The sequence below is a fragment of the Mus pahari genome, chromosome 8 (assembly GCF_900095145.1).
Source record: "Mus pahari chromosome 8, PAHARI_EIJ_v1.1, whole genome shotgun sequence".
In the NCBI taxonomy this organism is placed as follows: Eukaryota; Metazoa; Chordata; class Mammalia; order Rodentia; family Muridae; genus Mus; species Mus pahari.
The window spans coordinates 24,804,906-24,818,272 of record NC_034597.1 but is presented as its reverse complement, the minus strand read 5'-3'; the positions used below and the strand labels follow the sequence as shown (position 1 = coordinate 24,818,272).

The 13,367-nt window shown below is 43.8% G+C and overlaps 1 protein-coding gene across 1 annotated transcript in view; it reads right to left on the bottom strand.

Annotated features, from left to right (window-relative positions):
* Window positions 1–13,367, bottom strand: part of Frmpd2 (FERM and PDZ domain containing 2) — a 64,561-nt gene that overhangs the window by 46,523 nt on the left and 4,671 nt on the right. The window contains exons 4-7 of the mRNA XM_029541809.1: window positions 12,455–12,602; window positions 11,732–11,870; window positions 6,974–7,129; window positions 3,578–3,763 (exon numbers count right to left, since the gene is read on the bottom strand). Coding sequence (XP_029397669.1) covers window positions 3,578–3,763; window positions 6,974–7,129; window positions 11,732–11,870; window positions 12,455–12,602 — 629 coding nt within the window. The remainder of the gene's footprint in view (window positions 1–3,577; window positions 3,764–6,973; window positions 7,130–11,731; window positions 11,871–12,454; window positions 12,603–13,367) is intronic.

Sequence of the window (13,367 nt, the reverse complement as noted above, 5' to 3'; positions counted from 1 at the left end):
GTGTGTGAGCAGCAGTAAAAGATCAGCTCCCCAACTTGATAGCAACACACTTCTGGAAATGCAGGGCAGGTAATGAATGACTGACAACAAAGGCTCAATTTCTTTTCTTAGACAATGGCTAAAGAAAGTCCTTCTTCTTCTTCTCATCATATAATTGCTATTATCAAGGAGTGTGCTGGACAGAAAGAACGTGAAGTGAGTCAGGGAACACTGGGTCCTCACAAGTACATTGTTAAATGGCGGGCAAGCATTCCCATTGTTTTTATCGTACATGCGCCAAGCTCCAAGCTTCTTGCTCTGATGGGGCAGGGAGTGAGCGAAAATAGGGAGGCAGCTGCACTGTAATAAGCAAGCAGAGAAACTCTGAGCTGTATTCAGGACCAGCCACCACCAAGGCAGCAAGGAAACTGACCCGGGTCCTCTTTATGCCTCATTATAATACATTAGCATAGTGAGAGCTCCCCCAATGGAGAGACAGAACAAAAGTATAGGAGTGTTTTGAGCCTCGTGCCAAGTAGCGCATGCGCACTGGAAGCCTCCTCCCTTGTCTGGAAAAGAACAGAAACGCTTCTCCGCGAAATGCAGCTTGCATCTTTGTTCCTGATCCTCTGCCTATGGCAGCTCTGCCCTTCTTTTCTGTAATAAACTTTCACTTGTTCTTATTGCTTCTGTGAGCATCTTGTCTTCATGACTGCGGAATGGGGAATCATTATCTTTAAACATGACCTAGAAATCCTAGAGTCTAGGAACAGATCTGCAGTCCTCAGAGTGCACCGCGTGCTGGGTATAGCAACACGCTCCTCTAATCCCAACACTCAGGAGGTATTGGCAGGTGGATCTCTACTCCAACCAGAACTGCATAATGAGACCCTGCCTCAATCGATTAAGCAGTCAATCAAATAAAAACAAAATCTAATAACTATTCTCAAACGAACTTGTAAATGGGGGGGGGGGGGACACACACACACACACTCAGTCTGCATTTGTAGCACAGAAACTTACACTACAATGAGCAAGAGTTTTCTTGTACAAACTGCACACTTGACCTATCCTGCCACACTAACAAATCTGTTAAACTGTATTTCTATTCTCTCTTGATAAAGTATTGTAAAATGCTGTCATGTGGGGGGAAAAATAAAGGAAAGACTATGCCACCCAAAATCTGAAATGAGAAACTATTCAGGCTTTGTCAAGAAGTTATTTAATGAAGTATTTTTTTTCTGGCATTTAAGTTATTTAAAAAGTATATCCTCTGGCTTTTAAAATTTGTGTCTTTGGGGCCTTCTTTTCTTATTCTAAACAACATCCCCTTTCATGAGATGAAAAAGCTTCTATTTGCAACTTTGTTTTCTTTTGCTTAAAGAGAACCACATGTAGTCTTTTATAGTCTGTTTTGCTGTGCCTTTATCTCTAAAGATTAGAGGTAATGTTGGAAAACACTACAGTTATCAACACCATCAGGCTCCTTGTTCTAAAAGGGATGATTTTTGATTGAATAATTAAGAATGCATAGATGTTACGGTACCCAGGGATTGTACTTTTTGAAAAAGGCATCCACATTCCCTTGGCTACCTCCCCGCAGGGTGAAAAGATGAAAGGGGTGTGTCTGCAGCATCCTGGCTCCAGCTATCACTGCAAGAACTGAGCCTTCCTGAGCTGATCTCTCAGTTCTTAGGTTTCTCAGAGCTCACTACTTGGGGTTTGCAGAAGCATGAAGAGTCATTTTCTCTGTAAGATGTTTAACTGTCCATGAGCATCTGGTGATATTATGTCACGTGATGACTTTACAGCATAATAGTCCATGCATGCCAAGGAAGAAATTGATCATTAGGGAATGGAAATCCTAATTAATCCTAATTAAATAGTTTCTTTGAGCTTATGAGCTTGTTGACTTCCTGGATTTAATTTTTTAAAAAATTGTTTGCCCTGGTAATGAAAAACAAATACTTGTAAAATGAAACATATGTATGTATGTATGTATGTATGTATGTATGTATGTATAAAAATAAACTTAAGGGGACTATTGAACTTCATGGCCTCAAATTTTTCCATGTTTCAAAATTACTACTTAGAGAGTCTGTATTTAGATAAATCTCAGTGAAATCTTTGCTTAGTTAAACATGTGATAAAGTGAACAATATAATAGTGTTGAATTCGATTCAATAATTTGAATTCTTTAAATATCTTTCAGTTGGACTGGTGAGATGGCTCAGTGGGTAAGAGCACCCGACTGTTCTTCCGAAGGTCCGGAGTTCAAATCCCAGCAACCACATGGTGGCTCACAACCATCCGTAACAAGATCTGACTCCCTCTTCTGGAGTGTCTGACGATAGCTACAGTGTACTTACATATAATAAATAAATAAATCTTAAAAAAAAATCTTTCAGTTAAATTAAAAATAATTAATGCTCCAAAAAATCATGAATATAAACATTGTTTATATTCAAGTTTGGTGAAAAAATATCAATATCCTGACAATACCTGCGTGGGTCAGTTTAATGACCTCAAAATATGCTAATTATTACATATTTTTATGTAAGCTTTATTTTCCTAAGCATATCTGATAATTTATTAGGAAATTGTATTGCATATCAGACACTGACAATGTTAACTTCAAAAAACAAGATTTAAAAAAAAAAACATAAAAGAAACATTCTGAAGCAGTTTACCTAGGAAATGTTTACATCAGATAATTAAAAAAAATGATCTAAGAAGGAGAAAAAATGAAAACAATAAGAGAAAGGGAAACAGAAGAAAGACTAAATGTGTCTGAGCAAAGAACTTTGACTTCAAATGAGTCATTAGTGGACCGTTGTGACATACTGACCTGAATGACCCCTGTAACATACTGACCTGGATGACCCCTGTGACATACTGACCTGGATGACCCCTGTGACATACTGACCTAGATGACCCCTGTGACATACTGACCTGGATGACCCCTATGACAAGCAGGGACAGTCAGCTACCAAGGCCCAGTACCAAGTTGATACAAATTAAATGCAGGAACTAAAGAGTGAAAGGGGGATTTTAATATGACTTTAAGTGTACAAAGAGCTGGATGTTCAGGGAGCTTTGCATATTTTAACCTTTCAGTGGCCATCCAATGCCGTCTACCAGGGTACCTACAGTCCATCTGAGACACACCAGGCTCCTGAGTACTGTGTGCAAAGGAGGCACAAGTCCTCGGGGCAGGTGCTACAAAATCTTGCAGACTCCCATCAACCTCAACTTCATTTCTTCCTTCAGATCCCACTTGTCCCTGCTTTGGGCACAGATGGACTCCCCTGGGTTAAGGAGAGCACATGGAGAAAAATGTAGCACTTGAGGCTATAGGTCATTTATCAAGACTAAAAGCAAGCTAGCAAGGTAGCATGAGGGGAAAGTAAAGGCTTCCAGGGATGACCCAACTCCCATCTGCTTAAGTATTTGATCCTTCCAAATATATCCGTGCACCAGAACACAGGTTGTGTGTGAATAAATACATCAAGAGAAATTTATGTAGCAATACTACTTAAAATAGCCACAGATCAAGAGAAAGGGAGGCATGGGTGGCTATCATCTAAGCTTCACTCACATGAGTTGAAATCATCCCAGTTTCTCTCCATGGAAACTGGGATGTTGCAATTCTGCAACTGCCTCTGACTTCATAGATGATGATGCCCTTGGTGCAGACCCCCAAAGCCATTTTCCCTTCTGGTCTCTTCTTCTCTGGGGAAACACGGTGAACCAGGACTCCATATTCTGGGAGTTGCTGAACAATCTAGAGGGAAGAAGAGGCCAATTTAGGACCTATGATGTCACCAGTTCAAAATCATGACCCTCGGCCCCTTGTGTGAAAAATGTCCATTATTGCTATTCAAGGTGAAGAGGCATTCAGCTAGACAATTCTTTCTTACTCTGGAATATAACTACACCATGGATATGATGACATTTTTTTTCCTTCTTTTTTTCTTTTTGAACCTAAAGAATTCTTCATTTGCAGAATACCTAGAGAGCATCTGAGACACATACCTTTAAAGAGGACACTAGGCTACAAAGATGGTGAACAGGTTTTCTTAGGATTCAGACTCTTTTGGAACATCTCCAAGTCAAAACATGGATGCGGCCATATTTATGCGGTTCGATTTAAGAACAATAGCTTCAATTTCTTTTTACTACACATATCAGAACAATTTACTGGTAGTGGATATGATGTTCCAGTTTTTGGTTTAGTAAGGCTTAGAGAAAAATCAGAAATAAATTCTCCTATATCTGAGATACAAATCATTCAATTGATCCAAGTAAAAAGCCTAAATTCCTTGGAGGCAGGAATGGAGATCTGAATAGAAGAGTCTGCTTGACTCCAAGAATTCACTCTCAACAACTAAAATTGAGAGCATCCCTAGAGACTAGGAACATAGATAAATATACATAATGTTTTCTAGGACATCTTCAATCTGTTAAAAGTAAAATGGTGTATCTGTCTCCTGTCTCCCACGGTGCCTTTCCTCAACCCTTCCACCATGGTCTCCTGCTCCCCCAGCAGCAGAGAACAAAGTGAGATTGGAACCAAGCCATCCTAACTGTCCCTTGCTGTCCTGCCACCTCCCAGGCACTGAAGAACAAAACACATGCAGCAGCACCTGGGGATGCATCAATTAGAATGCTGAGTAGAATAACTACAGGATTTAACCAGTGTGATTGCAACATTGTTTCTACCTAAGACATCTCAATCCCAATCCCTAGGGGACAGTCCAAGCACTCAGGACGCCTGGAAAACAGTGGGCTAACCTTGAACAGGTTGTTCAGGGATTCACACACTCTCACAGCTGTGGATCTGCCAGACTGAGGGTGGTGTTTAACAGTGCCCACACTGGGCTGCTGCCAAGTCTGCTGCCAGTGGGAGGAAATGAATTGGCGGAGTACAGCATCCGTGAACCAAGCAGCAGGCAGCCACCTGGGAATGATTTCTTCTTCTTTTTTTTTTTTTTTTTTTTTAAAAAATGAAGAGAAGAGCCTAGAGGAGCTATAGTTAACTATCTGGTGACTCTCTGTGGCTCAGCAGCCATGTGTTAGGCTCTGTGGCTCTGGGGTACTGCTGGTATTGACATCCTGGTTAGAAGGACAAGAAATAACTAGGAGGGTGCAAGTTGCCTCCACAATATGTAGCCTCCGTGGTTAAACTGAACACTGCCAACACTGGTGTGACCCCACACATGAGATTCTTCCCCTAATAAATGAAACAGAAATACAGCCAATGATAGGTACAGAAAAATACTAATTTCAGTATTGCATATTGAAACTATTTATAAGGCAAGGAATATAGTGCTGAGGGAGAGTATGTGTTGATTCAAAGTACATTTTCAGTTCTTTTGCAATGCAGGGTTATATGAATACATATAAGTACTTAAGTAATATATGCAGATTTTAAATGCAGATATACGTACAAAAATGCATATAGAAGTTTGAATGTATCGAAATGTAAGTGTGTTCATTCACTGAGGTGTCGTGGCAGGGAAATGCTTTCTTCATATTTGGGAGAAGACTGACAAACTCACACTCCTGATACAGATGTTTCACATGGGTGCAAAGCTCATTGTTTTCAACACTCTGTATGGAGAACAGGCAGCCTATGAGTTAGTCACTGCGTCAGGCCACCAAGGGAAAGAGTGGGAGCCAGAGTGTGTCTCAACATGAATGAACATTGCATGCAAATGATCGAAATCTGCCCAATGCTTTTTGTGAAGCTAGGAAGAAAAAGGAATCCTTCAGCCTTAGGCTTGTGAGATGGTAGCTATTTTTATAGTCACTTTTCATGGATCTATCTACAAGTGGAGGGAGAATGAGACCGAGCCCACACATGAAGCTCGGCCTCGCACAGGCTGCAAGCACATTCACCCCACAGTAGGGACCTGCAGGGTGAAGTCCTTGATTTCAGCTCCGTTCTCTAGCTCATGGCCGCTCATCAGCTGATGGCTTTGAGGTCTCCCTGTGCTCCTCACCAAAGGAATGTTCTTGGCAGGGAACATGTATGAGGCTGGACTGGGAAATTTAGGGAGTGTTTCTGGTGGGACTTAGACACTGCCCCCCTGTATTAGGTGTTGGGCTCATGTTCCTACGTGACTGGCCCAAAAGAAAAGTCAAAACCTTACTTTTGCAGTGTTTCTCTCATGCACTTCTCTTCTTAAAGACAAAAACAAACAAATGCATGGAGAGAATATTTTGCCCTAAGTTGGAAGGCTTAGATACAGAGACAGGTACATTGCCTAGCATGTCCTTTTGAAAGACTGTTCCCCAAGTCTGAACCTTTTTTTAGAAGATCCTCCCCATTCATATGCTCACTGCTCATGTACCTGCAAAGAGGCTACTCCTGCCTCATCCCTCTGCTCGCTGGCATTTGTCCTAGTCTCTCTGATCATCTATCACAGTGTGCCTACCCCTAGATACACAGTTGTCATCCTGGGACCCACCAGTGATAGGAACACGGGGGCCTTGTCTCCATTCCCCACAGCACCTGGCCAGCAGTGATGGGAGACAGTGGAGGGAGCAAAGCGATCATGGTCCTGGTGTTCTCCAGTGTGTGAGATGGAGGTGCTGTGGCTTTAAGGTGAGAGAGGAGGGAACAGAAGGGAGTTGCACCCAATACAGCTGTGCTGACAGAGGCTCAGAAAGCTGCACACAAGGAATCTCCTGACAGCTCTGCCCAGCTCCTAGTCTAGTTGTCTACCTCAGCTGTCCTCCGTCTCATCTGTGAGGTCTCCCTGCCCACAGAAAAGTGCTACGAATGCCCCTCTAAGGTCAAAGCTAGGCCTCATGACACTCAGCTACACCAATAGATCCTATCCCTTTGAGGGTCGTTTCTAATGCCACCTATTACCAAAATCTCTCCATGTTGCTCAGGTCCCCTCTGGTCCCCAGAGATGGCTGCAGAGAGAGTCACTGCCTACATTTCCTGACACCAATACCTCTCTCAAGACGCCAGAGGCCTCACCTCCAAGAACTCCAGCTCAGCATCCTCTCCCCACGGCGCAGAACTGAGCCGGTGCATTTCTGAGACTTCTACTTGGACCCGGATCGCTGTCATCCTCTCAATAAGCCTTGCCGGGATGTAATCTTGAATTCGGAAGTATGCTTTGCCCTCCACCTGCTGGGAAGAACATGCAGAGGAAAGATTAGCCAGGGGGCCTTTCAGCCAGTTCAGAATGGAAGAGAGATGTGTGTGAAACCACAGTTCCAATAGTCAAGGACAAGGCACCTTTTGAGGTGCCTCTGGGACATAGTGTTGGGTCCTATATTAGAAGTGGGTTTAAACAACAAGGAAGTCTTGGCTATGACATCATCTCTTTATAGAACCATGCCCCAGGAGACCAGGTCCCTCTTCCCCATTCCCACCCCTGACCTCAACCTCCCCCAGATCTGAAGCTTAGGAAACTGAGACTCCAGCCTCTCAGGAGAGACTAGATGACCCATGTTATTTGGTGCCTAGTACTGAGTTTTCTCAACATAGACTTGGGGACAAACAGTGTAGTTCATAAAGACACCATCTCCAGGTCCACTGCAAAACGATGAGTAAGACAGGAGTGGGTAGTGTGGAGTTTACCCTACTTCCATATTTCTGATTCCACCTACCCTGACCTGGAGGTACCACTTGCCAGCCATTGTCCCCCAAGCTTTGATGTTAGTTATACTGAAGAAGGAAGCTGGGTGAATCTGACCTCTATTCAGAGAGTGGTTTAGTCAGTCTGACAGGGTTCAGAAGGGCATACCACCATGTCCACTGCACCCCACAGTCATGCTGTGGCACAGGCCTATCTACATGTGGTCATAAACTGAGAATCCCAGCATTCTCCAAGTGACCCAGACTGAGTCAGGGCTCAGATCAAAGACAGACAGCAGACACACACACACACACACACACACACAGAGAGAGAGAGAGAGAGAGAGAGAGAGAGAGAGAGAGAGAGAGAATAAAAAAAGAAAAGAAACTTTTCAGTGATCTAGTGCATTTAAAAAAAAATCTCATTAGATGGCCCAAAATTCAGAACCCTGACACCACCAAGTGCTGTTGGGAACAGAAGCGACCAGAATCCCATTCATTATGTGTGGGAGTGGAAAGTGGTGCAGCCACTTTGGAAGACAGTCAGTCAGCTTCTCACAGTACTAGGCAGACTCTAACTGAGGGCCTGGCAATCAACTCCAAAAGCCTGAAGACCTACATCCACAGAAAAACTGTCCCTGGAGCCAAGAATGTAGCTCAGGAGAATAGTGTTCGTCTAACACATCATAGGAGGCCCTGGGTTAGATGCCCAGCACAGAATATAACCAAATAACAGCATGTGGTTGCTAATAGCAACTTTATTCATTGTTGCCAAACCTTGGAAACAAAAGCTGTTCAGGGAGCAAATGAAAACACCACAGTCCATCTGAGCAATGGCATACTATTCAGCCCTGAAAAAGAAATGCGCTAACAAGAAAAAGACATGAAGGTGCTTAAGCACATGCTACTAACTGACAGAAACCCATTTGAAAAGTTGCATACTGTCTCCAAATATGAGATCTCCTGCTACAGACACAATAAAGAGATGAGTGGTCGCCAGGACGACGGACAGGCAGAGCGCCAATAAGGGAGCGCTAATGGTTTTTAGAGCAATGAGAATACTCTCTATGACACGAGAATGGTGACACATGCCATTATGTATTTGTCAAAACCTATATAGCACATGGCACCAGGACTGAACCCCATGTGAACAGATGACCATCTGTTGGCATTGGTTCATCAACCATAACAAATGTGCCTTCTAGTACAAGAGCTTTTCTGTCGACCTAACAGCTTCATTTTAGCTTGGATCTTAAGTCTCCCAAAGGTCCATATGCTAAAGGCTGTCACCAGCAAGTGACACTGTTGGGAGACACTTAGGAGGCTGGATCCAGGGGGAGTGAGGGAGATCCTTACATTTTGACCTTGAGGTTGCTGTTGGGACCTGGCCCCGTACCTTCTTTCTCTTGCTTTGCTTCTGGCTATCATGGGTAGCCATGGCATTGGCTGCCTCACTGAGACCTACCCAAAGCAAGGGAGGCTGCAAACGTGAACCCAAACCTGTGAAGCCAAAATAAAACTTTCTTCCTTTAGTTGGTTACCTCAGGTATTCTGCCACAGTGACAGAACACTAACATATATCTTGAAATATTATGTTTATATAACATTTAGGGAGGGGGAAAAGTCATATAGCATCTTTGTCACTTGCTAAGAAAAGACATCAACATGGACCCAGAAAGTTCTAGGCACAAGTACTTTGATCTCCACGGCCTCTATAAAAGAGAGCATTCAGGTGCAACTGGTGTGGTTGTAATTGCAATGGTCACTTACATGGAACTTTAAGGGAATGCCCAACAGGGACTGGATACATGAAGGAAGTCCCAGCCCCATAGAATCCTAACGGGCAAGCTCCGTGGCACACTCAGGAAGGCTACAAATCACAAGAGGACAGGGTGCAGCTGGGGTGTAGCCATGTCTACGACTACATAAAATCTCCACGTGAGATCAGACGGGAGGACTCTGTGCCCATGGAACGCTGTTCTGCTGTGATGGCGTGATTAAAGAGATTTATTTTTATACTAAATTGCCTTTGTCTCCTTCTTTAAAATGCAAATGTAATCATGTTACTTCCCTGCTTAAAATTCTGCAGGGCGCCCATCTTCCACGACAGCAGCTTTCCATTCTCCCCATCACCAGAAGCACTTACCAAACAAAACATAAGCTCCTTTAGTACCACAAAGTCGCTCCAAGTGTGACAGGTGCCACCTAGCCATCCCCCATCACCTCATGAAATGTCAAAAGCCTCTTCCTTCTTCCCAGTAACAACACAGAGAACGGCTGTCCCCTTTAAAGCCTCCTTGCTGTAGTTAGAATGTTAAATGTTCCCTGAAGGCCATGTGGTTTCAAAGCCCTTGGTACTATTAAAAGGATGTGTAAGCTTTAAAACAGTGGATCTCAATTGTGGGTCTCGACTCCTTTGGGGGTTGAATGACCCTTTCACAGGGGTCACATATCAGATATCCTGCATGTCATATATTTACATTAGGATTCATAACTAGCAAAACTGCATTTATGGAGTGGCAACAAAAATAGTTTATGGTTGGGCTCACTAAAACCATGAGGAACTGTATTAAAGGGTCGAAGCATTAGGAAGTTGAGAACTACTGCTCTAAGACGTTGCTATGTGAGAGGAGTTGGGTCCCTAAAGACTAATGTCTCCCTTGAAATATTGAGACCCCAGACTCCTCCCCTATCCTTCCTGCTTGCCTTGAGGTGAACAGCCTTCATTAGTCACTTCTATCATGATTTCCTATGTCACCCCATCCCAAAGTGACAGAGCCAACAACCAAATGATTAAAACTTCTGAAACTATGAGTCAAATACATCTTTCCTCCTTGTAAGTCGATGGCCACAGGTATTTTGTTACAGTGATGGAAATCTAGCATAGTCCCCTAATGCTGTTTGAGGTTCCCACACACAGAAAATCAAGCACTATGTATTCTAGGTGATCACAATGTGTCAGAACAGGTTGGTTGATTGTAACAAACACAGCAAGATAGTTACGTTGTTTGTTTGGGAAGACTATACAAGAAGTCTCTGCATCTTCAACTTGATCTCACTATAAAGCTAAAACTGCTCTAAAAAATAAAGCTTATTGACATATAATTATTGAAGATAGAGTTTTTTATACAGTATATTCTGATTATAGTTACCCCCAACTTCCCTAGATCCTCCCCACTTCCCCACCTGCCCAAATCCATACCCTGACTTATATATGATTCTGCTGCTATGGCAAGAAGCTGTTATGGCCAACAAGAGCCACTGTTTGAGAGGACATGCCTCTCAGTAAAACTTCCAGTGACTGACACACAATCAGACTCAAATTTAGACTATAACCATTAGTAGCCACATATGCTACAGAATATCCATCCAGAATATGTAATATCAACTTTGCAATATTCATGTGGGTTAGATACTTAGGTCAATGGCAGATAGAGTGATCTCTTAATAAAGATTGGCTATTGATATTGGTGGTGGTGGTGATAGAAACTCAAGAAGAATGTACGTTGCTGTGGTGTGGCTTTGGTCTGGGTGACTCCCAAGGGTCTACTGTGAATAGTCTTGCATCCAGTGAGATGCTATCAGGAAATAATAGAGCTTTCATGGAAAAATAACAAGTGGGGGTCCTTAGATCCTTGGAGGTTTCTCTTCAGAAAGGACCATGGGACTTCAGCCTCTCTCCCTCTGACTTTCTACTTTGCAATGTTAGTTCCTCCTGACATGCACTCCTAATATGAGATACCCAGCTGCCTTATCAGAGGCCAAACCAATGGGGTAGCCCAAACTTGGACTTCAAGCTTCTAAACCTTTGTGCTAAACAACCCTTTCCTCTTTATAACTTTTGGAAGTATTTCATTATAATAGCATAGTTGCCTGATATGAGGAATGCACTAGACTAGAGCTCGTTACAACGTGTGAACTTGGTATGTTTATCCTTATAGAACCAGAACACTTGCTCAGTGTTCAGTGAGAGCTTGTTTGATAAGTGAACGGGTGTGTAGGTGGTGAATGGGCATAGTTTACCCCAGTCTCCGTTGTAGATGCTAGCAAGTCTTCTCATAAAACACAAAGCCTCTATATTCTTTACAGCCTCTGCTTCCCATAGTCACCTTTCTAGTGATTCCACCCGAGGGCCCCAGGTACCACCCCTACCTCCTTAGGATAGCTCCCGAACTCAGCCTGCAGGGCAAGGACCCCCAGTTGCAGCAGTGTCTCATCATTGCAATACAGTTTCTCTTCTAAAATGTCTTTCCGAAGCTGCAGGTAAAACTGATGCCTTGTCAGGCTGTGCCTAGGAAAGGAACACAGGGATAAAGACAGCCTGGATGGTGAGAGCCAGGAAAGTCTGAGAAAATGGATACAACCCAGCAGAACCCAGACAGCATAGCCACAGAGGTTAGTGTGAGTTCGTCCACCCTCACTGTGCCTCCTCCTCCTGAAGAGGGCTTCTCAATACCAGACATCCATGAGGATGCAGTTCAAGCTGGTATAAAACTGATATGCAGTTAGGTAGTGTCTCTAGTAAGCAACGGAAGACAGAGATGGTGAGCTCATGCCAATGCCTTACTCTGCAACCCCCACCCCGAGCTGTGGAGCGTGCACAGCAGGGACTTACTGAAAAGAGAACATTGATGTTGGGTGGGTTGTGCTTGAAATACAGGAAGCAATTTCTCATTTTGATTAGGGTCTACCTCTGAAAGACTAGTTTTCCTCTTAATTCTATTACATCAGAATCCCACGGACAGAAATGGACCTTTATATGTTACATGTGATCTACCATCCTCTCAGCCCTGCCTCTGCTCCCCGCTACCTGCAGTGCCAGCCTGGACGGGCATAGACCCTTAACCGATCCCAGGAATGGGCTGAGGCACTCACCGGAGCAGCCCGTAGTGACTGACAAAGAACCTTATCCGCAGAAAGAGTGTTAAAGTGTCCACGGAACCTTTCGGGTGCTGCTCTCTCCAGCCTTCTGGGGCGACTTTGCACAATCTAGTGTCCTTGTCCAGAAAAAAGAACTCTTCACCTGCGATGGAAATAGTTTGGAGGAAGAATTAATAGGGAGTGGCCCACCCTCAGATTCATCTCTTCAGCTCTGCCCAGAGAGGCAGGGTACAAGCTGCACTGGTGCAGGAGGACACCCTTCACTATCTGATAACAGGAGACTCTCACGTGGGCCACAGGAGCCGAGAGAAAGAGGCAAGGGAAAATGATCGGACAGACGCCATCACAGCCAGCCCACCATATGCACAGCCTGCAGATTCAGCTAACTGCATGTTGAAATGTTTACTTTGTATATACCAAATATGTACAGACATTTTCTGTCATTGTCCCCTATACTATATAGTAAGGCATACCTTGAATTGGGCATTCTGAGTGCTCTAGAACTTCTGTGGGTTTGGGGATCTGCTGGAGTCCTAGAATCCATTTCTTGTGGATGCTGAGTGGTGACTGTATTTATGACGAAGAGCTGCCACATAGTATTTGGTTCCCAGATGTCATCTTATGACAAATAAATGGAGTATGAAGTCCCTGCCACATGCCAGGTCTTTCTGCATCAACTGGACCACTTTGCACCTCCCAGAAACGGACACATTACCCACTAGATGTTTGCATACTCCTCCCTCTCCTTCCTCGGCCCATTACCTTGTGTGAGTGAGTTGAGTGTGTGTGTGTGTGTGTGTGTCCTTCCTTCCCTTTATTGATCTGTCTCTGTCTCTCTGTCTCTGTCTCTGTCTCTGTCTCTGTCTCTGTCTCTGTCTCTGTCTCTGTCTCTCTCTCTCTCTCTCTC